General features: G+C 39.8%; 2 protein-coding genes across 7 annotated transcripts in view; both read left to right on the plus strand.

Moving 5' to 3' along the window:
- LOC105466039 (mitochondrial calcium uniporter) overlaps nucleotides 1-14,491 on the plus strand; it is a 206,120-nt gene extending 191,629 nt beyond the window's left edge. For all 5 annotated transcript variants that reach the window (XM_011714863.3, XM_011714865.3, XM_011714862.2 and 2 more), the window contains 3 exons: nucleotides 321-524; nucleotides 11,081-11,197; nucleotides 12,549-14,491. In XM_011714863.3, coding sequence (XP_011713165.1) covers nucleotides 321-524; nucleotides 11,081-11,197; nucleotides 12,549-12,626 — 399 coding nt within the window. In that variant the 3' untranslated portion in view covers nucleotides 12,627-14,491. The remainder of the gene's footprint in view (nucleotides 1-320; nucleotides 525-11,080; nucleotides 11,198-12,548) is intronic.
- Nucleotides 14,492-20,555: 6,064 nt separating this feature from the next.
- Nucleotides 20,556-26,021, plus strand: part of LOC105466034 (oncoprotein induced transcript 3) — a 34,650-nt gene continuing 29,184 nt past the window's right edge. Inside the window, exons 1-2 of one of the 2 annotated variants that reach the window (XM_071068773.1) lie at nucleotides 20,556-20,701; nucleotides 25,511-25,885. In XM_071068773.1, coding sequence (XP_070924874.1) covers nucleotides 20,641-20,701; nucleotides 25,511-25,885 — 436 coding nt within the window. In that variant the 5' untranslated portion in view covers nucleotides 20,556-20,640. The remainder of the gene's footprint in view (nucleotides 20,702-25,510; nucleotides 25,886-26,021) is intronic. The other variant, XM_011714861.2, reaches the window with a different exon arrangement.

The raw sequence follows: 26,021 nt of genomic DNA on the forward strand, positions 1-26,021 counted from the left end.
GCCCTGCTAATTTTTGTATTTTTTGTAGAGATGGGATTTCGCCATGTTGCCCAGGCTGGTCTTGAACTCCTGGGCTCAAGCAAGCTGCCCACCTTGACCTACCAAAATGCTGGGATTACAGATGTGAGCCACTGCATCTGGCCTAAGATATTTTATTCAGTGAAAACTGCAGATACTATTTAGGAAGACAAGCTATATTTACTAGAACTGAGACTTGTGTCTTGATTATGAGCCCTGTTTCTTTAGTGAACATAGAACAGTTTAAACCTTTTTAAATTGGTGTTATGTCAAAATGCCTTACAATTATGTGTGCCCAATAGGTACGAATTGAGATTAGCAGAAAAGCTGAGAAGAGGACCACTTTGGTGCTATGGGGTGGCCTTGCCTACATGGCCACACAGTTTGGCATTTTGGCCCGGCTTACCTGGTGGGAATATTCCTGGGACATCATGGAGCCAGTAACATACTTCATCACTTATGGAAGTGCCATGGCAATGTATGCATATTTTGTAATGACACGCCAGGTAAGAATTCCTCTTCAAGTAACTTTTATGAGCTAGTAATAAAGTTTTAATTTTCAAAAGAGTTTTCTCTTTTTTCTCATTTTCTAAGGCCAGTTTTCTTTAAGTACTCATCCTTTACACACATACACACACGTGTGCCACTTGTGTATTAGGCAATATTCCAAGCAAGTGCTATAGATTGAGAGGTAGATAAAAGACATGGATGACAGTTGCGTCTCATATTTAATATGGCTGCTGTTGAACATATGCATTTTCTTTCTGTTGTTAGATCAGTGGTCACAACCTATTTGTGTTTGAGAAAATGACAGCACAAGAATGTTATTTAACCTATCTTGGCCTTCCAAATGTGTCTAATAGAGAAGAAAGTAAACTGTTTTATGTCCTACAATTGCTTGCTCAGACTTTTTAGCACCTAGTGGCATGTCTGGCTCATACTAGTCACTGTGAACAGAACTGAACAGTCACATCATTCTTATCTGATCACAGCTCTGGGCATGGCTTGCATCTGTCTGTGACATTTCTCTCTCTGTCTCTCTCTGTGTGTGTGTGTGTGTGTGTGTGTGTGTGTGTGTATCTTTAGCGCTTGCTCTCTTGTGCTCTCTCTCTCTTCTCTCTCATTTACACACACTTTTAATGGCTTCTTTTTATCTACTGATTTAAGTCCAAACTCCTTAGCCTGGGTATTTATAACAGGTTGCTATCTGTCCTTTTCAGATGTCTCTCAACTCCTCTGTGTATGTTCTAAACAAGCCAAATTCTATTCTCTATTCCCCACAGTGACCTGAGTTTTCCACCCTTTTGTTCCTTACTTCACATCATTCTTTCAACTGGGAAAGTTCTCCCTGTTGATCTCTACCTGTCATCTTTCAAGGTTTAGTTAAATGTTTATCTTTCATGAAACTTTGACCAATTCCTTGTAGCTAACTTTGATCTCTCCCTCTTCTAAATTCCTATAACATATTGTGTCCCTCATTTTACTCATCCCATGTGCTCCCTTTTATTGTAATTATTATATGCTTTCTTTTTCTCTGTGCTAGACTGTAGTATCTTTTTTTTTTTTTTTTGGAGATGGAGTCTGTCACCCAGGCTGGAGCACAGCGGCACGATTTCTGCTCACTGCAAGCTCCTCTGCCTCCTGGGTTCACGCCATTCTCCTGCCTCAGCCTCCTGAGAAGCTGGGACTACAGGCGCCTGCCACCAAGCCCAGCTAATTTTTTTATATTTTTAATAGAGATGGGGTTTCATCGTGTTCAACAGGATGGTCTCGATCTCCTGACCTCGTGACCCACCCACCTCAGCCTCCCAAAGTGCTGGGATTATAGGCGTGAGCCACCGCACCCAGCCTAGACTGTAATATCTCTTGAGGCTAAGCATTTGGTTTTATTCAGTTTTTATTTCTAAGATCTTATTTCTTTTTTTTTTTTTTTTTTTTTTTTTTTTTTTTTTTTTTTTTTTTTTGAGACGGAGTCTCGCTCTGTCGCCCAGGCTGGAGTGCAGTGGCCGATCTCGGCTCACTGCAAGCTCCGCCTCCCGGGTTCACGCCATTCTCCTGCCTCAGCCTCCCGAGTAGCTGGGACTACAGGCGCCCACAACCGCGCCCGGCTAATGTTTTGTATTTTTAGTAGAGACGGGGTTTCACCGGTCTCGATCTCCTGACCTTGTGATCCGCCCGCCTGGGCCTCCCAAAGTGCTGGAATTACAGGCGTGAGCCACCGCGCCCGGCCTAAGATCTTATTTCTAAGACTTAAGTCTTAAAAGTCTAAAAGACTTAGACTTAAGTCTTTTAGATAAAAGGCACATGTTACACAGTGATTTATATCTACATTCCCTTAGGCACTGTGTAACATGTGCCTTACATCTAAAATACTAAATGAACTGAACATATCAAATAAATGACACAATGCTTTGGGAGGCCAAGGCAGGAGGATCACTTGAAGCTAGGAGTTTGCAACATAGCAAGACCCTGTCTCTACCAAAAAACAATTTTTTTAATTAGCCAGGTGTGGTGGCATATGCCTATAGTCCTAGCTACTTGAGAGGCTGAGGCAGGAGGATCACTTGAGGCCAGGAGTTTGAGGTTACAGTGAGCTGTGATCATGCCCCTGTACTCCAGTGACAGTGCAAGACCCTGTGTCATAAGTAAATAGATATATAACAGCCATGTTTTCAGCCAAACACTAATTTTTTCCAGTTATACCTTAAATCTAATGATCACCCTTGATATATCTCTTGCTGATTAATTGGGTACAAAATGGTGGTATTTCCTTGTGGAATTTGCATTTCCTTGATTACTGAAGAGGTGAAGCATTCTTTCCACTGTGAGATACCCATACCTTTTGCTTGGTCATTACTGTTAAGTACCTTTTGCTAAGCCTTATTATGTGTTAAGCATTTTACATCTAGTAACATAAGTACATATATTCATATATTTAACCTCAACCCTGTAAGTATTTATATATCCCCATTCCATAGATGAGGAAACTGAGTCTCCAAGAGGTTAAGTAATCTGCCCAAACATTATATCTAGTTCACTGTAGGACAAGGAATTGAACCCAGATTAGTGTGACTCTGTAGGCTGCTCACTTTCTACTCAATTATACTGCCTTCCGTTTAGTTCATTTATGAGGAGTAACTTTTGAAAACTATAATTAGAATAGAAATAAAAATATATTGGGGAAATAATTACTGCTTACAAAAAGCTGTTTTGTAAATGTTTTCTGTATTAGACTTGAATACAGTGTTACCACTTTCTCCCTTTTCATGCTGCTGTAGAATCTTTAATGCCTTACCTGTCCTGCTAGTTAAATACTCCATTCTGTGATTCCCAAAATAGTCTTGCTGCCCTCAAGTGACAAGTTGCAAAATAGCAGTAGTAAACAATTTAGTCACTATTCACTTATGAATAGGAAAACAGTGACCAAATAAAATGTAGTTTTCACATTAAATATTTTTACTAACATATCCATCTTAATACCCCGAAGCAAATGCCTGTTCAGTGGCATTTAAACTCTTCTAAACTGCTGTTACTATGAGTTGCTGTACTTGTTAGCAATCTAAATATATGCCAATAATATGTTAAGTTCCAAAGAATCTTTCTAAGATGGCAAGCTCCTTGAAATCATAAAATCAAATGGAATATTGAGTATTGTTGATTAATATTTCAGTAGAACCTGAGTACTGATTTCTACTATGTAGAAAAGGAGCTGGGCAGTAAGACTTGCCTGTGGGAGCTGTGTCATCGTGCACATGGGCCAGCCGCCCCACTATCTGGCCCATGCCTTTTCAATGAAGGGGATGATATTGCCTCATGGGAGTGAGCATTGATTCTTGGGGAGTAAAAACATTTTACATATTACAATGCATAAACAGATAAACAGTATATTAAACCTCCTTTGGGAAGTAGGAGTAATCAGGAAAAAATGCCTTAAAAGGCTACTTAGGGGGGCAATAATGAAAAAAGTGTTCATAAATAGTGACCTAGCCTTTAATACCCTTTACCTCCTCAATTCCAATAACCATCATTTATATTGTATTCCAGCAAACCACTTCAATGGCTGTTCAGGGCCTTCTTTCCTAGAACTGTCCCACTTATAATATAAATTAGTATGTTAATTTCTGATAATTTATTTTCTTTCTAGACCTTTTATTCACTCACTCACTCCTTTGACCTCATCCAGACCTTTAAGCTACTGGCATCTTTCTCTTAACTTTTTACTATCACCTTCCTCCTGTATCACTTCCTTTTCTGTCCGATTTAAACTGCGTTGTCATTCTCTTGTTAGTATCCTACCATCCCTGCCCTTTTGTCTTTCTACAGTATGTACTCTATAAACTCCTAATATTGGATTAATCTAGTCCTTTATCCTATCTATGTCTAGGCTATTAAATATTGCTAGAGAAAAATCATGTCATAGTGTAGAATGGGCCACTGCTTGTGTTTCTAATCACGTTTTCTTCCCTCATATCCCCATAGTAGTTATTCTAAGACTTCACATCAAGATCCCCATCCCACCCTTAACCTTACCTCCTACTTCTCCTAGAAAATTGAAATTAACAGATAGAAGCTTTCTAATTCTTAAGACTGTAAATGCAACTATATCTGTACCGAATTTTACACTATTTCCATCAAATTCCAAGAAGAGGTGGCATTTTCCTATTTAGGGCTAGCCCCTCCACATGTTCTTAGTCCCGTTCCTTCCTCCTAGTATCTTATTCCAATTTATTTTTTGTATTCCCTGTGTTTTCAACCTCTCCCTCTGACTTTCTTTCCTAATGAAATTATCTGCATCTTTTCTCACTTACTATCAAATCACAATTTTTTTTTTTTTTTTTGAGACAGGGTTTTACTCTGTCTCTTAGGCTTGAATGCAGTGGCATAATCACAGCTCACTGAAGCATCTACCTCCCAGACCCAAGCAATTCTCCCACGTCAGCCTCATGAGTACCTGAGATTGTAGCCATGTTCCACCATCCCCAGCTAATTTTTAAAAATTTTTTGTAGACAGGGTTTCCCTACGTTGCCCAGGCTGGTCTCGAACTCCTGAGCTCAAGTGATCCTGCACCTCAGCCTCTCAAAATGCTAGGATTACAGGCATGAGCCACTGCACCCAGCCCAAATCACAGAAATTTTAGAAGAGTCTAGTACATAGTTGCTCAGTAAATGCTGGTTGCCCAAAAGAGGAAGCACAGAATAGATTTGAATAAACTTAATTAGTGTGTATATTTACATCCTAAGGGAACATAGGTGAATAGCCTAGTAACAGCATGTTAGATGAATGTAGAGGGCTTTCCCTCAAGTTCTTAATCCACTAATTATCCTTTCAGTCGATTCAGACCTCGATTTTATTCATTTTAAAAAGGTTTCCACAAACACTTTAGCTATCAGTCTTCCAGTATCTATTATCTGTCATCATCAATAATTAAATATTTACTCTGTTTCTAGTTGTAGCATACTAGGCAATCAACCAGTCCTTCCACTAAGAAAAGTTAGAATTGTTAGACAAAACAATACACATCTGCTTGAAGATACTAGAGAACTAATAAAATAGCAAAAATTGCTAGGTGAGGGTCTAAATAAGAAGAGTTCCAGGAAGATGAGACTAGTATTTAGGTGTGCTTTTTCCTCTGGTAATTTATGCTAATTGAGGAGGGTATAGTGGAGAGGCCAAGAAGCTGAGCCACACTTGTTAGCCTAGAGGAACCGCAGCCTTAGAGATTGGTGTCTAATGATCACTAGAGTAGGTGAAACAGAAACCGTCTTGCTTTGATTTGGAACCTGTAAAGGCTACCATTGTAGAATAAGGATGAACCTGTTATAGGCTCTCTCAAGTACTGTAGCTCATCTTTCATTCATCTCAATCCTGTAAATTAGATTGAGGTAGTCTTGGAATAATGGTAATCCCCGAGTGCTGATGCTCACAGGTTTAATGCAGAAGCAAACATAAATCATCCCTGGGAGGAGATAACATTATTCTAAACCTTAAATTACTTCTACAAATAATTCTGCTTTTTTATTTTTTTATTTTTATTTTATTTTATTTTTTTAAGACAGGGTCCCACTCTGTTGCCCAGGTTGGAGTGCAGTGGCACAATCATGACTCACTGCAGCCTCAAACTCCCAGGCTCAAGCAGCCCTCCCTCTTAGCTTCCTGAGTAGCTGGGACTACAAGCACGTGCCACCATGCCCAGCTAGGTTTTTTTTGGCATTTTTTGGAAAGCTGTAGTTTCTCCGTGTCACTCTGACTGGTCTCAAACTCCTGGGCTCAAGTGATCTGTCTGCCTCGGCCTCCCAAAGTGCTGGATTACAGGTGTGAGCCACCGTGTCTGGCCAGTTTTGCAAACATTAAATTAGACATACAATAAAAATAAGCAGATACACAAATACCTACAGAAACAATAGACATTACAGACACAAGGACTGCAGATATTGGTATTATCAGACATAGCCTTTAAAATAAATATACTAACTATATTCAGGGAGATAAACAACAAGGTTGAGAATATTGGCAGATAACTTGATTTTTTTTTTTTAAAGAACCCATTGAAAAATTTTAGAAATGAAATATAATGGATGAGTTTAATAGTAGATTAGACGTGACCTTGAGTGAGGCACAAGAAACTATTCAAAATGAAGTGTGCAGATACAGAAAGATGTAAAATATAGGAAAGGATAAGAGACACAGGACACAGTGGAAAGGCCTAATATATATTTAATTTTATTGGAGTCTCGGAGAAGAGAGAGAGGATGGGAAGAAACAATATTTAAATAAAGAGTATAGGCTGAGAATTTTCCAAAATGATGAAAGACATCCATTTACAGATTTAAGAATTCCAACCAATATCAACCAATATAAAAACTGGGCGCAGTGGCTCACGCCTGTAATCCCAGCACTTTGGGAGCCCGAGGTGGGCAGATCACTTGAAGCCAGGGGTTTGAGACCAGCCTGGCCAACATGGTGAAACCCCTTCTCTACTAAAAATACAAAAATTAGCTGGGCATGTTGGCGCACATCTCTAATCCCAGCTATTCAGGAGGCTGAGGCATGAGGATCAGTTGAACCTGAGAGACAGAGGTTGCAGTGAACTGAGATCACACCACTGCACTCCAGCCTGGATGATAGAGCGAGACTCTGTATCAAAAAAATAAAATAAAAATAAAAAAGGAAATTTCCATTGAGACATATCGGTAGTAAAACTTCAAAAGCCAAAGCCAAATGGAAAAATCTTAAAAGCAGCCAAAGAGAGAAAAAGTTTGCCTTCAGAGGAGTCCCTGTTAGACTGAATGCTGACTTCTCAGTAGCAGCAGTGAAAGCCAATGGGATAGTATCTTCAATTTTTAGAAAGAAAATAACTGTCATCTTAGAATTCTATACTCAGCAAAAAATATCTTTCCAAAATAAAGACATTTTCAGAGAAACAGAATTTGTCACCATCAGATCTGCACTGAAGGAGATACTAACAGATGTTCTTTGGGCAGAAGAAAGATTATCACACATGAAAAGTCAGAAAAGCAGAAAGGAATAAAGAGCAACAAAAATGGTAAACCTGTGAGTGATGAGTCTAAACAAATATTAAATATATAAAACCATTATAATAAACTCTTAAGGAATTTAAGATATAGAGAGAATTAAAATATGCAACAACAGGCCGGGCTCATGCCTGTAATCCCAGCACTTTGGGAGGCTGAGGCAGGCAGATCATTTGAGGTCAGGAGTTTGAGACCAGCCTGGCCAACATGGCGAAACCCCGTCTTTACTAAAAATACAAAAAATTCAGCTGGGCATGGTGGCACACACCTGTAACCCCAACTACTGGGGAGACTGAGGCATGAGACTTGCTTGAACCCAGGAGGTGGAGGTTGCAGTGAGCCGGGATCGCGCCATTGCACTCCAGCCTGGGTGACAGAGTGAGACTCTGTCTCAAAAATAAATAAATAAATAAATAAATAAGATTAAATATGCAACAACAATGACATATATGTCTGGAGCAGGTAAATAGACTTAAAATGTTCTAATATTCCTTCATTGTCTGGGAATAAGGTAGAAGTACCACTCCTGTTCACCTTTGAAGAGGAGGCCCTAGCCAGTGCAGAAGGCAAGAACAGAATATGGAAGATACAAGGATTGGAAAGAAAGAAAACTGACACTTAGAGATTTTGTACATGAAAAAATACAGAAGAAATGTACAGATAATTGGTTAGGATCCGTAAGTGAGTTTCATAAGGTTATTGGATACAAGGTCAATGTATGTAAATCAATTGCATATCTATATGCTAGCAACAAATGGTTAGAAAATGAAAATATTTTAAAGCTGCACCTTAAAATTACTTTTAAAAATACATAGACCACATGTAGAAGGCAAAGAAGGGGGGAAAACCCTAGAAATATATTGTATAAAAAATGGATAAGACTCTATCCAAACATGTCAATTCTACCCAACTGATCCATTAGATTCAGTGCAATCCCAGTCAGTCAAAAACCCAACAGATTTGGGGATTGGGGAAGAGATTTGAATAGACTGCTTCTAAAACTGATATGGAAATGTAAAAGACTAAGAAAAGCCAATAAACTCTTGAAGAAAAACTGGGTAAGAGGATTTGCTCTATTAGATATGAAGACTACAGCTTTAGTTATAACACTTCAATGACAGTGGCACAAAGATAGACCTATAGAATAGAAGAGTATAGAAACAGACCCAATGTAAATGAACTTTTGATTTTAAAAAGTGATAGGTCATGCCTGTAATCCCAGCGCTTTGGGAGGCCAAGGTGGGAGAATCAATCACTTGAGGCCAGGAGTTCACGACCAGCATGGACAACATAGTGAGACCCTATTGCTAAAAGAATTTTTTTAATTAGTTGAGTGTGGTGGCGTGCACCTGTAGGTACCAGCTACTCAGGAGGCCAGGGTGAGAGGATTGCATGAGCCCAGGAGTTTGAGGTTGGAGTGAGCTATGATTATACCACTGTACTCCAGCCTTGGTGGCAGAGTGAGACTCAAAAATAAATAAACAAAAAAGATGGCCCTACAAAGAAAGGAGAGTCTTCTTCAATAAATGGTACTAGGATAATTGAATGCCTATATTAAAAAATGAAATAACCCCATTTTATACTATAAACAAGAATAAATTCCAGGTAAATTATAGATCTAAATGTGATAGGTAATGTAATAAAACTCCTATAAGAGAATATCTTAATGACTATAGAGAATGATTTCTTACACAGAATGAAAAGCACTAACCATACAGGATAAGAATGGTAAAGTAAGCCAGGCACTGTGGTGTGTGCCTGTAATCCCAGCTACTTGGGAGGCTGAGATGGGAGGATTGCTTGAACCCAGGAGTTTGAGGCCAGCCAACATAGCAAAATCCCATATCACAAAAGAGAAAGAATGATAAATTAGACTACATTAAATTATTATCTGTTTATTAAAGAACACCATGAAGAAGGTAAACAGGCCTGAAGGAGATACTTGCAGTATGTATAACCTACAAAGGATCTATATCCAGAATATAAAAACAAATTCTACAGATCAGTAAGAAGGTGACAGAATCCACTAGAAAAAATGGCAAGAGATCTGGACAGGCATTTCTAATAAAGGATATGCAAATGGCCAATAATAGATTAAATGAAAAGGCCTCAGCCTCTTAGGGATCAGGAAAATGCTGTGTATCTCCAAGAGAAATGAAAACATACATCCACACAAAAGCTTGTACACAAGTGTTCACAGCAGGATTGTACATAATAGCCCCAACATGGAAACAATCCAAATGCTATCAACTGAGGAATGGATAAATAAAATGTGGCATAACTATTAATGGAATGTTATTTGGCAATAAAAATAAATGAAATACTGATACATGCCCCAAATGGATGAACCTTGAAAATGTTATGCTAAGTGGAAGAAGCCAGATACAAAAGGCCATGTATTGTATGATTCCACTTATATGAAATATCTAGAATAGACAAATTATAGAGGCAGAAGATAAATTAGTAGCTGCCTAGAACTGGGAGTTTGGGGGAAAAGGAGAATTGACTGTCACAGGGTATGGAGTTCTTTTTTGGGGTGATGAAAATGTTCTAAAATTGTAGCAATGATTGTACAACTCTGTGACTATATATAAACCATTCAGCATTATACTTTAATTGGGTAAATTGTATGGTGTGTGAGTTATATCTCATTAAAGCTTTTTTTTTAAATGAGATAGTATTTCATACACAGCAGAATGGCTAACATCTTTTAAACCAGCAATATCAAGTATTGGCAAGGATGTGGAATGATGGTACCTCTCATAATCCTGCTGGTAGGAATATAATTGGTACAGCCATTTTGGAAACTGTTTAACATCACTTCTTACATTTGAACACATGCATACCCTGTGATCTAAGATTTTCCACTCCTAGATATATCTCCAGCAGAAGAGATAAATCCAGAAATGCTTTTGGCAGCATTATTAGTAAGAACCAAAACAACCCAAAAGCTTATCAATAGTAGAATGGTTAAATAAACTACGATGAAGTCATACAATATAATATAATGGAAATGAATAGACGGCAGCTACACACAAAAGGTGAATTTCACAAACATAATGTTGAGTGCAAGTAGCCATATAAATATGTACTGTATGACTCCATAAAATTCATAAAACAGGTAACACTAAGTTGTGGAACTTAGGAATACATGCTTAAGGAGGTAAGTTATAAAGAAAGCAAGAAAACAATTACCATAAAAGTCAAGAGACTGATTACTTTGGGGGAAAGAAGTGTGAGTAATTGGAAAGGGGCAAGAGGGAGTTTCTGGATTGTTGGCAGTGGTCTATTTTTATAAAATCTGGTGATGAGTAACATGTTCATTGTGTGTTGATTCATTGTGATGTACATTTTGTGTGTACTGCTCTGTATGTTTCACAGTAGAAATGTTCAGGTAGTAATTAAATACTTAACACAGCACATGTCAGCATACATGTGTATATATGTATTGAATCTAAGCAGCAGTTAGTGACTATTTTGTGAAGATAGTATGCTAAGGACTGATAATTCCATTTCTTCACTTTTTTAGGAGTATGTTTATCCAGAAGCCAGAGACAGACAATACTTATTATTTTTCCATAAAGGAGCCAAAAAGTCACGTTTTGACCTAGAGAAATACAATCAACTCAAGGATGCAATTGCTCAGGTATTACAAAAATTAAAATAAATCCCAGCCCCATCTTGCATGGTTATTATTATTATCCACAGCCACAGTTCTTCAAATGAGTAAACTGAAAGAATGTTCCAACCTTCTTCCTGTATAAATTATTCGTCAGTTGATTACAGTAACTATTTTAGGCATGGACATTTCACTAGAAAGTTTTATAAAAAGCAAGTGAGAAGATGGTGTGTCCGCTCCATCCTGTTAACACCAGCACATTGACATTTTTAGGCCTACTTTTACTTTTTTTTTTTTTTTTCATTTTATTTCTTTGTAGTTGTCTGTTTCTACTTTTCCCTCTGCTTTTTGATTATTTCTATAATAATTGATCTAAGATTTTTCACATAAATGTGTGGTAGCAGTGGGGAAAAGTAAAACCCAGGTAAGAGGGAAAGACTGCTAGAAATCTTTGCCAGGGACAGGTTAGAGGTTATTAAACTAGAAGATACTTGGAAAAGATTGATATATTTTATTTTTCATAAAAGCTACCTCTTTCAAATTTCTGGATGTGCCTTCCTCTCTCTGTTATCTTTGATTTTGGTGAACAAACCCTTATTCTTTTTCTCTGTAGTCTTTGTGACTTAAGAGATTTTTCAGCAATCTCTAGAAGCTTTTCCATCCTCTTTATGTTTAGTTGCCCTTCTCTGCCTTTCCTGTCTCTTCTTGATGATGGGGTTGTGCTTTGAATAGGCTTAATCCATCTTCCCGCTTTGGCCTAAGTGGAGTTCTGTCTTCCTTTACTATGTATGGTGGTTCTAAACTGGAGGGAATACATCAGAATCATCCCTGGATCTGTTAAAAGTACAGATGCTTCAGTCTCACCCTAGGCTTGCTCGTTAGTCCAACTCCTCTGGGGTGAAGTCCAAGCATGTGTGAGTTTTGAAAGTACTACAGTTGACTCCACACGCTGTTTTAAAATTAATTGGCTAAGTAAAAACTTAAACAGATACTGGATAAATAAAATCTTGAGTAGCATGAAGTCCTGGCTCTTAGCCCTTGTGAAAGGGCTTCTCACTGGAGAAACACCATCAAGATGCATGTCTCAGATGCTCTTTACATTCTTAGCCTCTGAGTCCTACCCTGTTGATAGCACTGCTTTTTCTGGAGGCTTTGTTGAGGGCTGAAACTACCAAGGAAGGTTTCCATTTTGTATTCACCCTTTGTTGTCCTGTGTCGTGAGTTAAAATGCTTTGTTTTTCAAGGCACTCTTATTTTGAGAGTTATTGAGATGATCTCTGACTCATAGTAATGGAGAACAGTTTCCTTTTCTCCGTAGAGAGTAATTTCATTGAAAGCTTCGCTAGCCAGTTTTTCTCACCTTTTGTTTCTATTTTAGGCAGAAATGGACCTTAAGAGACTGAGAGACCCATTACAAGTACATCTGCCTCTCCGACAAATTGGTGAAAAAGATTGAGCTGCAAAGAGCCTCTGAATCCCGGCAGAAGGAACACCTGTTTGCCTTTTTAATTAAAGCCTTGCAGGTGGAAGCTGGGAGCGATGGGGGGTAGAGCGTTTTTACCTTTAATTATAAAACAAAAACAGAAAGGATCTGAGGGAAGAAGGGAATGTTAAAACCTGAGGATCAGGCATTGTGGACTATAAGCTCAAAGGGCTTAGTGAATATTGTCTTAACCAAGTATCTCAGTTTCTGGATGAAAATGATGCAGTTATATAGTAGAGAGATTCATAAAGAGAAAATGATGCTGGAGGTGTTTGTTTCTTGCATCTTTGCAGAGTCAGCAAAACAGTAACACACCAGCACCCCACTCTGCTCCATTTGTTTTTAATTTAACTGTCCCTATTTTTGACATAGGAGTAAATAAATCTACCAGAAAAGCAAATTCTCATGATATGCTAAAATATCATTAGCATTTATTTTAAATTGGACCCAGTCTCTGCAGAGTTACCAGGAATCTCTCCTTCCTGCATCCCTTTACTGACCACCTACCTGTACCTCTTAGCTACACTCATTTTTTCCATTTGATAATTGGAACCAACTTAAAACTGTTTAATAATTGACACTTTAGATTATCTCTTAATACCTTCTTAAATGTCTATATATCCCAGTGCTCTGGATCAGTGTCTAAAAATCATTGGCAACACTGCATGAGGTTGTTGGTTTTGTTTTGTTTTGTTTTTTTATTAGTTAGTCTTTCATAGGAGGAAAAATTGCCCTCCTTTATATACTTATCTATGGATAATCCCCTCTCCCTCCACAACACAAATCAGAGGGAAGGGGGGCATTCAGCTGTACTACCAAATCAGGAAGATGTAAGGTTTACAAATTGGCTAAAAATCATGGCTCTGTAGCCATTTCAACCAGAATAAGTTTATTGCTAATCTGCTTGTGTGACAGCATTCCAGGCCAGCCAGATGGCACTGCCTTGTCTGGAGGCTTTGTTCATCTCGAAGGACACACAATTCCACACTGTTTGTGAGCCCTCCCACCTCCACAACTTCAGTTGTTGTAAATCAAGTGTGTGAATCTCAAAGGGTGCAATTTATCTTTATATAGAAATACATTTCTAGGGCTTCCTTCAGCCCACTCTCTTCACCCTATTTTTTCTTATCTTAAATTGAGAGAAAGAGAATTAATCTTATACTTTGTCAAAACATTTTCTACCATATTTCCAGATGACATCTGCGCTTGAAGAGTCAAAGGAATCTGTGTCTAATATCCTGTTTTTAACTGCTGTAGGGGCAGGATGGAAAGGATGATGGGGGCTGCCACACCACTGATTGGCCTTTTCTTTCACGTGATTCATCCTTCCTCATTGTGGCAAGGAGTTTCTCTTTTTCTTCCTCCTTTGGGATCATTGTGTATGAAAAGAAAAACTTTAAATGACAAATCCAGACTCCAGGTGCCTTGCAAAGGTTGAAGGCCAGCCAGGATTGCTGCTGCTGCTACTCCTGCCACCACCCCTTTCATTGGCATAATGGAATGAAAGGATGCATGTCTCCACTTCCTGACCCTCCGCCCACTTCCTTCTCCCTCCACCACCCCCAGTCATCAGCTCCTTCCCTCATTTATTTTTGTTAAGTTGTGTGAATTATTTTTAAACCATTTATCCTGTTTGTGCATAGGGTTTTTAAGAAGAAACAGCACAGTGCAATGAGCAAATCTTTTCGGGGTGTGTGGGAGGCAAGGGAGGGAGGACATGGAGAAAAGTTCTTTAAACAAATAGCAAACTATTGAACATGTGTAAAATCCTGTATCATTTATGAAATATGTATAAAAAGCAATGTACCTCTGGAACAATAAATACTCAATTTTTGAAAGATACATCTCATTATTTAAAACAAAACCAGAAAAACTACATTTCCTGTGATTCTAGGTAGTAAGTTTTTACTTCTAAAATTCATTTTTATAAAAATATCATTATCAAATTAAGCTCTCTTCCTTAAGCCCATATTTCAAAAACAGGCGTTTCACTAATTCTTCCTGAACCTAAGATAGTCAGTATTTTCCTAATTTGCCAGAGTCACCAAGAGGTTGAGTGACCTCTACAACCATAAATAAAGTCAGCAGCAGCAGTCTCAGTGAGCCTGAATCCTCATCTCCTGATTGACAGGAAAAATGTCCATGGTATCGGATCACCTGGATTGCCCAGTGTGGGCTCCTGGACTCAAGAATTAATTGTTCAAAGATGCACCAAAATTAAGTATTCATTATTTTCAGAGTTTGTATGAAATTTACAGTTGTAGCCAAACAGGAAATATTACATGCTGCCAAGGTCACCACAAGCATATTTAAAAACTTGTATTAAATATCTGGTTGCTGTAGTGCAATATGAGGTGCTGTTCAAACAGCCTCTGTAGCTGTGGTCCTGCCTTCTGGCAGCTTACAGCAGCCTAACACAGACAACCCTCACCCACATGTAAGGTGTAAGAATTTAAGGTTTGACAGAGCAGGAGCATCGCCATCTTGGACAAGCACCGCCATTTTAAGTTCCCTTTGATTAAAAACCGCCTAAATCCAGCCCAAAATCATCAGCTTAATGGCTAATGTCAGCATGACCATAAACCACAAATGACACCTTAGACCAGAAACATTCCAACCCTGAGATAAAGCCCCCTCTGACCAGAAACATCCCAGCCCCGAGATAACCTCTCCTCCGAACAGACATTCCAACCCTGCAATAAAATTCTCCTCCACCCAGAAATACTCCGAGCCTGCGATAGGCTCTCCCTCACTAAACCCTGAAGTACCCATAGTCTGTAAGAGAATGCTCCTGATCGAAATCAGCCAGAATATTCTCCAAAATAAACCTGTCTTTGACTATGGAGCCACTTTTTGTGTTTCTTTCTTCTTCAATTCTTACAAGGTTGAAAATATTAAGTCATTTTTTGCATTCAATAAATAGTATCTACATACTTCACACATTCTGTTAAGCTTTGCAGGGTTGTTTTTGTTTTGGTTAGGTTTTTTAAGGAAAATAAAAACATGATTCCTGCCTTTAAGGAGCTTACAATTTAAAGTTTAAAGCAGGAGTGTCCAATCTTTTGGCTTCCCTGAGCCATACTAGAAGAATAATTGTCTTGGGCCACACATAAAGTACACCAACACTAATGATAACTGATGAGCTAAAACAAAACTCAAAAAAACCTCAATGTTTTAAGAAAGTTTACAAATTTGTGTTGGGCTGCATGTGGCCTGCGAACCATGGGTAGGACAAGCTTAAAGTATAGTGAACCTAACAACAAAGGAAACCTGATTTAAAAATGATCAAAGGAGTTGAACAGTTCTCCAAAAAGATATACAAATGGCCAATAAACACGAAAAGATGCTCAACATCACTAATAATTAAGGAAAGGTAAAACTACCGTGAAATACCACGTCACACCCATTAGAATGGCTATTATCAGAAAAAGCAGAAAATAAAACGGTGGTGAGGAAGCAGAGAAATTGGAACCCTTGGCACTGCTGGTGGGAATGTAAAATGGTTTGTCTCCCGTGGAAAACAGTATGGTGGCTCCTCAGAAAGTGGAACAATTACCATATGATCCAGCAATTCCATTTCTGGGCATACGTCCAAAAGAATTGAAAGTAGGGACAAACAGACGTGTACACACATGTTCACAGCAGCATTATTCACAATAGCCAAAAGGTAGGAGCAATCCGAGTGTCCGCCAACAAATGAATGGATCAACAAAATATGGTGTGTACACACAGCTGATTATTATTCAGCCATACAAGAATGGAATTTGGTCACATGCTGTAATGAGGATGAGCCTTGAAGACACATGCTAAATGAATCGAGCTAGTCACAAAAGGACAATTACTGTATGATTCCACTTATATGAGTAGTCAAATTCATAGAAATACAAAGTAAAATAGTGGCTGCCAGGGATAAGGGAGGGGAGAATGGGAAGTTATTGTTTAATGCATACAGAGTTTCAGTTTGGGAAGATGACAAAGGTCTGGAGGCGGGTGGTGGTGATGGTTGCCCAACAATGTGAATGTACCTAATGCCACTGAACTGTACACTTAAGTGGTTAAAATGATAGATTTTATGTATATTTTACCACAATGGAAATTTAAAAAGCATAGTGGATTAGAGGCAAATAATGATAGCATCAAATCTATTACTGAGTGTAAGTAATGCAGTTTCGCTGAGGGAGCATAGACTTTAGAGGTGGAAAAAGTAAAAGGGTTCTCAGAACATGGTCCCCAGAACAGCAGCATGTCATCTCCTGGAGTTGTTAGAAATGCAAGTTTTCCAGTCCCTCTTGCATCAGAAACTAGGAGTGGATCCAAGTGTTCAACAAACCCTCCTGGTGATTCTGATGAGAACCCTTGATCTAGCCTAACCATTGCTTTAAAGAGAAAGGAACGAAGGCACAGAGATGGCGTCTATGTCACAACTCCTCAGAGCGTCCTGTAGTCAAGTACCAGATGAAGTGACTGGAAGACTGCTGAGCATGGTGACTGGTGAGTAGAAAAGATGTAACCAGGGGTCATGTTAACGCTAATGTGGTATCTTGCTCGTCAGGGTGCAGCGGTAAGCATGTGGTAGACGCTTTCAAACACAAATACAAATAGGTTGACTTTTAAAATCTATCTGGAAAGATTTCACAGAAAAATAGGACTTCTTAGATTTTAGAGCTCAGTTTCACCGAAACACTTCAGAGTTTTAATTCAGTTTCATCACTGCCAACCTTTGTTGCTCTTCCAAGTAAGTCCAAACTCCTTGTTTCCCATGGTGCACTTGTGATATTTCCTTAGGATAAATGTATAGGTCATTTTTAATGAATCCTACTGAATATAAGATTATCTACTTTGCCTGTAATCCCAGCACTTTGGGAGACCAAGGTGGGTGGATAGCTTGAGTTCAGGAGTTCAAGACCAGCCTGGGCAACATGGCAAAACCCCATCTCTACTAAAAATACAAAAATTAGCCGGGCGTGGTGGTGCACACCTGTAGTCCCAGCTACTCGGGTGGCTGAGGCAGGAGAATCACTTGAACCCCGAAGGCAGAGAATGCAGTGAGCTGAGATCGCGCCATTGCACTCCACCCTGGGTGACAGAGTGAGACCCTGTCTCAAAAGAATACTTATTTGATAAATGTTTATATTTTATAAATGCATCATACACTGAGCAACCCCTCCTCTTTGAATTTCGGCTCCTGTGACTCCACCCTTGCATTTCCTTTCATAAATCTGTGATTACTTCTTGGTCTCCTTTACAGCGTTGTATTCCTCTGTCCACATCTTTGATATCAGGCTTCCCCAAGGTTCCATCTTGGACCCCATTTTCCATGGGTGTGATCTCACCCCCCTCCCCTATTTCAATTACCATTTATATGTTGGTAGCTCTCGAATTGTTACTCTAGCTCAGATGCAGATCGTAGACTGATTTATTCACTTCCTAACTGGTCTATTTCTAGCATTGCCTTCTGTACATTAAATTCTCTCAGTGTCACCAGAGTATTTTTGTTTTTAAATTCTAATGGCACATAATTAAGAAAAATTATAACATATGACCAAGCATCAACATTAAATATGGGGGAGGAGACAAGACACCACAAAGAAGCAATTCACCAAACCCAAAACTTGGAACATTCTGTAGGACAAATGGTGGGGTTTCGTCAACAAATGGAAGAAAGAGGGGAAGACCATTATGGATTTTTTATATATATATATATTTATATATATATTAATATAAATATATATATTTTTGAAACGGAGTCTCCCTCTGTTGCCCAGGCTGGAGTTCAATGGTACAATCACAGCTCACTGCAACCTCCGCCTCCCAGGTTCAAGTGATTTTCCTGTCTCAGCCTCCCAAGTAGCTGGGATTATAGACGTGCACCATCACACTCAGCTAGTTTTGCATTTTTAGTAGAGATGGGGTTTCGCCATATTGGCAGGGCTGGTCTCGAACTCCTGACCTCAGGTGATCCACCCGCCTTGGCCTCCCAAAGTGCTGGGATTACAGGCATGAGCCACTGCACCCAGCCAATAAAAATAAATTTAAGTGACAACCAAAGTGTAATATATAAATCTTGTTTGAATCCTGACTCGATCCAGGATTAAAAGGAATATTTGGAACTATTGGAGCAATTTAAATATGGTTTGGGTATGAGTTAAGGAATTATTACTAATTTTCATAGTTGTAATAAAAGCATCATGATTATGTAAAAAAAAGACCATGTGTTAGAAATGCATACTGGTATGTAAATGAAATGAGATTGACAAAATGTTAGTAATTATTATAGCTGGGTGTTCATTATCGTTCTTTATACTTTTGTATATATATTTGAAATGTTTCATCATAAACAGTAAAAAATGAAAGAGCAGGTCAACTAAAAAGGAAAAAATAGAAATAAGGTGGAAAAAAACTTACCATCCTGGGAATTCTTGTTTACAGAACCAAAAGCTATCTGGTGAAAGTCCTTGACTCCAGCAATCAATCCTCGCAACAAGTCTGGGTTTATCTCATGCACACGTCCTCTGTTTCTCTGCAACACATATGAAGCCCTCAGATGGCTTCCTAGGCACAGGAAGTTGTGGGGGTTTGGTTTTTTTGTTTAAAGCACTAATACTTAGCAACACTATCCTGCAGTGAGACAGCAGGGTCATCCATTGCTGCCATCAAACCACAGCTTAATAAGTTAATGGTCAAATTGCCTGTGTCCCACTGATGTTAGTAATAAAGTAGCTAACTAAAATTTTAGATCAATGGAAACCCCTTGCTTGACCATAAACCCTGTGCTTCTGGAGACCATTTGTACTTTTGTCACTGGCAAAAACCAGTGATTGGGCGGGCTCGGTGGCTTACACCTCTAATCGCAGCACTTTGGGAGGCCAAGGCGGGTGGATCACGAGGTCAGGAGATTGAGACCCTCCTGGCTAACATGGTGAAACCCTGTCTCTACTAAAAATACAAAAAAGTTAGCTGGGCATGGTGGCGGGTGCCTGTAGTCCCAGCTACTCAGGAGGCTGAGGCAGAAGAATGGCGTGAACCTGGGAGGTGGAGCTTGCAGTGAGCCGAGATCAGGCCACTGCACTCCAGCCTGAGCGACAGAGCAAGACTCTGTCTCAAAAAATGTGCTATGAAGCACATTTTCTCTCCTTTGTCTAAATGTGAAACTTCAGTAAATTTTGACTTTTAATTTTCCAGAGTGTTAATTTAATGAGTAGTTTCTAATTTTAAGCTCCTACCCCATCTTAATGTGAGAATTAGTGAAATAAATAACATAAAACCATTTTTTAATTTTGGGAGTAAAGACAATAAAAACATGAGGTATTGCTGCTTGAATTGGTAAAAACACAATTTAAACCTTGTTTCTTTCAGAAGTTTTGATGTCAAAGACCGTAATAAAACAAACTTAGGAGCTCATTTCAAGAGAATACTGTCCTTGTCCCATACCTGTCCTTACTACTTTGTTTTGTGTGCTATTGTAAGCTCCTTGACTATCTGACCAAGACAGGTTCAATGATTTGGCTTCATCCTTTCTCGTTTAGTGTGCAATGCTATGGCTGCAACATTGTGAAATCAATTCCTTTAAGTCACAAAGCAAGAATTTGATGTGAGGGGATGTCCCTCATTTAGAATTCCCTTCTGGATAAGATACTGGAGGTTCCGTTGCAGGGAATTCTTGAGAGAAAACAATAGGAGGATGAGGGATTATGGTTTTGTTTTGTTTTGTTTTCCTAAAGAAAACTATCAATAAAGGAACCGTGTTGACAGTGTAAAGCAGTGCTTCTCTCTGGGGCCAAGGCCAGAGCTGTGGACACCTTGTCCCACTCATCCTCATCCTCTTCCTCTGATAAAGCCCCTGCCAGTGCTGATAAAGTCTTTCTCGTGAGAGCCTAGAGGCCTTAAAAAAAAAAAAAAGAAAAAAAAAGTGCTTGAAAGAGAAGGGGACAAAGGAACACCAGTATTAAGAGGATTTTCCAGTGTTTCTGGCAGTTGGTCCAGAAGGATGCCTCCGTTCCTGCTTCTCACCTGCCTCTTCATCACAGGCACCTCCGTGTCACCCGTGGGTGAGTCTCACGTCAAGAACTTGGCACAATGCACTTTTTGTTGTGGCAATTTGCTATAATGTACAGATGATTAAGAACTAGATTCCAGTACCTTAAATGCTAGCTCTAGAATCTTGTAAGAAAAGTCCCTGAAAATAGATTTCCAGAGAATTTCTGTTACATGTTCCATTTAGCCTCTCGCCTGGACATCCAAAATTTCCATGGATCTGCCATATCCCACAGCTTTCACTAGCTAAAGAGTTCCTGGAGTTTGTGTAAAAATAATTCTGTCTTCTTTGTGTTCTAGGCACTTTTATAGTTCCAACTTGAAGAGCAAAAAAAAAAAAAAAAAAAATTTAAAGTTGAGCATAGAGTTTTTCTTTAATGAAGGCAAGGGACTGAAAGCTCTGTTGCCATGAGGGGCACAGATCTGGATAAACCAAACTTACCAGTCTTTATATCAGAATATACTTTTTGCACAGATCGAGTGAATCTTAAATTGTCTCCCTCCTCAGACTTGGTGCAAAACTGGCCAATCAGACAAAGAAAAGTTTCAATTCCAGTTACTAACAGATTTCTCTCTTGCCTCTTTTTCTAGTAGAATATCAGTACTAACTGGAAGAGAGGGTGGGGGTGAGATGGAGAGAACCATCCTTCTTGACACTTTTGAGTAGTTCAGTATTTAATTGACCCTGGTCTATTTCTTCATGGTTGCTCTAGCACCTTAAAGGATACACATTAAACAAAAGCTTGTGGCCAGGCACGGTGGCTCACACCTGTAATCCCAGCACTTTGGGAGGCCAAGGTGGGCAGATCACCTGAGGTCAGGAGTTCGAGGCCAGCCTGGCCAATGTGGTGAAACCCCATCTCTACTAAAAATACAGACACACACAAAATTAGATGGGCATGGTGTCGCATGCCTGTAATTCCAACTACTTGGGAGGCTGAGGCGGGAGAACCACTTGAATTCAGGATGTGGAGGTTGCAGTGGGCTGAGATCGAACCACTGCACTTCAGCCTGGGCAACAGAGGGAGACTCCGTCTCAAAAAAATAAAAAATAAAAATGCATTTTAAAAAATGGCGGTTTGAGACCCTCAGGAGACCTGATACCTAAATGTAATGTGGGATCCTGGAACAGAAAGATATAGGTGGAAACTAAGGAAGTCTGCATAAGTGTGGACTTGAGTTAATAAGAAGGTATCAATAGTGGCTCATTAACGCGACAAAGTTACCATGCTAATGTATGGTAAGTGTATGGCTAAAGGTAACACGCCATAACAAGGGAAACTGGGTGTAGGGCATGTGGGATCTCTTTGTCCTATCATCTCAATTATGCTGTAAATCCAAAACTGTTCCAAAAAATATGCTTGAGCTACCTGTCATTAATCACCCCATATCTGCTGCCAATAACTAACCCAAGGTTCTCTCAGAAAGTTGTCCTCCTGAAAAATCTCCACTCCCCTTTCTTCCCACCCTTCTCCTTACCTATTCTGCCTCTAGTACCTCCTGTATTCCCCATTCTTTCCATATACCCTTGCCCTTCCCAGATCTTTTCCTCCAACCCCCAACTCCTCAAGGATGATATATGGCTCAATGCCAGAGGCGTGATAAAGGGGGAACTTTGAGGACTGGAGCTGGTGTTTGCCCTGGAAGTGAGAGAAGAGGGAAAAGAAGGGATGAGAAAGGGGGAAGCAAAGTGGGGTGATGAGGGAGGAGGATGGAAGAGGAGGGAGCAGGAAAGAAGGGGTGCTTCCCAACCAAGCTCAGGCGCAGGGTCGAAAGTGGGCTGTGATTCAGGGGAGGCTGTCTGTTGGATAGGACCTGGAGGGTTGGAGGACTCAACACTGGGGCGAAAGGGTGGGGACACAGACATCGGTTCTCTGCCCTTGGCCCTGCATGGTCCTGGTGGAAGACGCCAGAGGAGTGGCTGGCAAGTGGGCATCTTAGCAAACCATTGAGGAGCTTCTGGCAGGCCAGGAAGGAACCCACAGGGCTGTTCTTTCTGAAGCCCTCCCAATTAGATGTATAGATCAGCAGTTTAGGATGAATGTGTGCAATACCAGATTCTGGGCTTCACACTGAGATTGAAAACAGGATATAAAACCAGCAGCCAGATTATTAGATTGGATTGCTGCCTTAAAAGGGTGTAGAGTGGGATGGGTACATTTAACGTCAGAAAGTATTGGATGGTTAACTTTTAAAAATACGTATGTATTATTTAGTTAGTTACAGAAGGTGGCAGATAAATTTCTCCTCTTCATACCCTATCTCCCCTACAGCAGGGGAGCAAGTGAACTTTTAGCAGACAGCCAAGAAATGACATTTTACTTGAAGGAAAACTTTATAAATAAGGAAATAGTTACTGAGAGAGGTTTAGGAGTTTCTGTAGAAGCCATTAAAAGTTGAGTATCTAGCCATCTCTTATAAAATTAGAGCCAGGGAGAGGAACCAAATATTTCCATGACTCTATAATCACCTGTGAAACTGCTCTGGAAACTTGTTTGTAAGAAAAAGCCACAGCTGGGAGAGCAAAGGAGGAAATTTGTCCCCTTTGAGGAGAGAGAGAATCTGAGGATCTTTCTTCCCCTCAAAGGATTCTGGTCTAGGGCTCAGCTGAGATACATAAGGGGCATTTTAAAGAAAGAGGGTTGTTTCTGCCATTTGCATCCCTGCGTGTTATTTCCAGAAAATGCAATATCCCACTTCTTTCTTACCTTAAATTGTCATATTTTCTTGGAGGCCATTAGCAGTGGGCTATACTTTTCTCTACGTGTGACTGAAGTTTAGAGAGTAAACTTAACTTTGAAATATGGATATGTAGATTGGAAACATCTAAAGTATTTTCTGGACAAGTTAGATTTGGTGATCATGGCCGATTCATATTTAATCGTTGTGCAGTATTTGCGAATACTGAATTCCCTGCCCACGAAATATATTGGCCCTAATGTGAATTCCCTGCCTACGAGATCAGTTACGTAAGTCAACCTCATGTGCATCAAGAATAATAATATAGTACTCTCTGGCCAATGTTCCTTTCTAGAATTTCTTGGTTTCATAGATTCTTCATAAGGACCATTTACCTATGTTGATTCATTAATTAGTTTCCCTGGAGCTAAGGGGAGCAATGAGAATATTGGAGATATTGGTGTCTTTAGTCATTGAAATGTTGTTTTTCTATTTATTTATTTATTTGTTTGTTTATTTATGAGACAAAGTTTTACTCATGTTGCCCAGGCTGGAATGCAGTGGCATGGTCTTGGCTCACTGAAACCTCTGCCTCCTGAGTTCAAGCGATTCTCCTGCCTCAGCCTCCCAAGAAGTTGGGATTACAGGCACACGCTACCACACCTAGCTAATTTCTGTATTTTTAGTAGAGATGGGGTTTCACCATGTTGACCAGGCTGGTCTCGAACTCCTGACCTCAGGTAATCCACCCACCTCGCCCTCCCAAAGTGCTGGGATTACAGGCGTGAGCCACCGCACCCAGTCAAAATGTTGTTTTTCAATGTCTTCATGACATATGATAAAATGTTTTGGTTGAGATATGGTAATTTATGCACTAAACATATATGCCTGAGAAACTTGGCTATATGACAGCTAGGATAATAATGCCATGGTTAACTACGAATACACAAAGTTCTTGGTATTTTCAATAAGCTGGTAGAAGATATACCAAAATTCACTTTGAGAATATTTCTGGTAACTACATGCTAGTATACTGTGTATTTCAAAGTAGGTGGCATGTGCCCGAGGCCTTTATCTTTTCAGTGGAATGAGCTTTTACACATTCCTGATCAAGTCAAACTTTCTAATAATGCAAAATTCCACCTATAATCTTTACAAATAGCCAGCCAAATACTTTTTTGAATATTTCCAAGGATTGGAAGCTAACTGCCCTGTGACATAGCCTCTCCCATGACTGGATAGCTGAACTGAAATGTGCTTCCCCATAATTCATACTTGTTCTTGTAACAGAATAGCTAATTCCTCTTCCACAAGCCTATTCCAGATTTTTAAAAAACGAATATGTGTTTTCTTCAGTCTTCTTTTTTCAAAACCATAATTCTCAACTTCACCAGTAAATAATTTTTAGGACCCCTTCTAAGTCTGGTCAACTTTCTCTGAAGTTTGTCAATTGCTTTCAAAAAATACAGTCTCCAGCAGAGCGCCAAGTTCATGCCTGTAATCCCAGCACTTTGGGAGGCTGAGGCAGGAGGATCACTTGAGCCCAGGAGTTCAAGACCAGCCTGGACAAGATGCCAGAACCCTATCTCTACCAAAAAAACCCCCAAAATTAGCCAGGTGTGGTGGCATACACCTGTGGTCCCAGCTACTTCAGAGGCTGAGTGGGGAGGATCACTTGAGTCCAGGAGGCGGAGGTTGCAGTGAGCCATGATTGTACCACTGCACTCCAGCCTGGGCGACAGAGCCAAACCCTGTCTCAAAAATAATAATAATACAGTTTCCAGGTAATGAACAAAATACTCAGAGTATGGTCTGACTCGCGCAGCGTTCAGTGAGTCTTTAATCCTAACCTCCCTTGGTCTGAACACCTATCCTTCTATCAAATAATTATTATGGATAAAAATTCAGTTCAAGCTGACGCTTAATATTAGGTTTGAAATAATTTTGAAAAGGGCATTTATGCAGCATGTTTAAATCAACCTAAGGAACCTTAAACAACTAATTTTTTTGGGACCTTAACTAATTTCTCTTTTGAATTCAAAAATGTCCAAATGCAAGACCAGGAAGGTGGACTTGGGCTGTTGGTGCTGTGACCTGAAACCTGAAACACTCCAGGTACTCTGAGGTATCTTTTTCATTTCCAGCCCTAGACCCTTGTTCTGCTTACATCAGCCTGAATGAGCCCTGGAGGAACACTGACCACCAACTGGATGAGTCTCAAGGTCCTCCTCTATGTGACAACCATGTGGATGGGGAGTGGTACCGCTTCACGGGCATGGCAGGAGATGCCATGCCTACCTTCTGCATACCAGAAAACCACTGTGGAACCCACGCACCTGTCTGGCTCAATGGCAGCCACCCCCTAGAAGGTGACGGTATTGTGCAACGCCAGGCTTGTGCCAGCTTCAATGGGAACTGCTGCCTCTGGAACACCACAGTGGAGGTCAAGGCTTGCCCTGGAGGCTACTATGTGTATCGTCTGACCAAGCCCAGCGTCTGCTTCCACGTCTACTGTGGTCGTGAGTACCTTCCCTGTGCTCTTTTTCTCCACCAACAAGGCCACGGATGGAGTCCAAAAGTGCCAACTATAGGATACGCAGTTACAGTGACAACTATATCTCAATCTGAACAACATTGATGTGGGGCCAAAGATAC

This window comes from Macaca nemestrina, chromosome 9 (genome assembly GCF_043159975.1).
Source record: "Macaca nemestrina isolate mMacNem1 chromosome 9, mMacNem.hap1, whole genome shotgun sequence".
In the NCBI taxonomy this organism is placed as follows: Eukaryota; Metazoa; Chordata; class Mammalia; order Primates; family Cercopithecidae; genus Macaca; species Macaca nemestrina.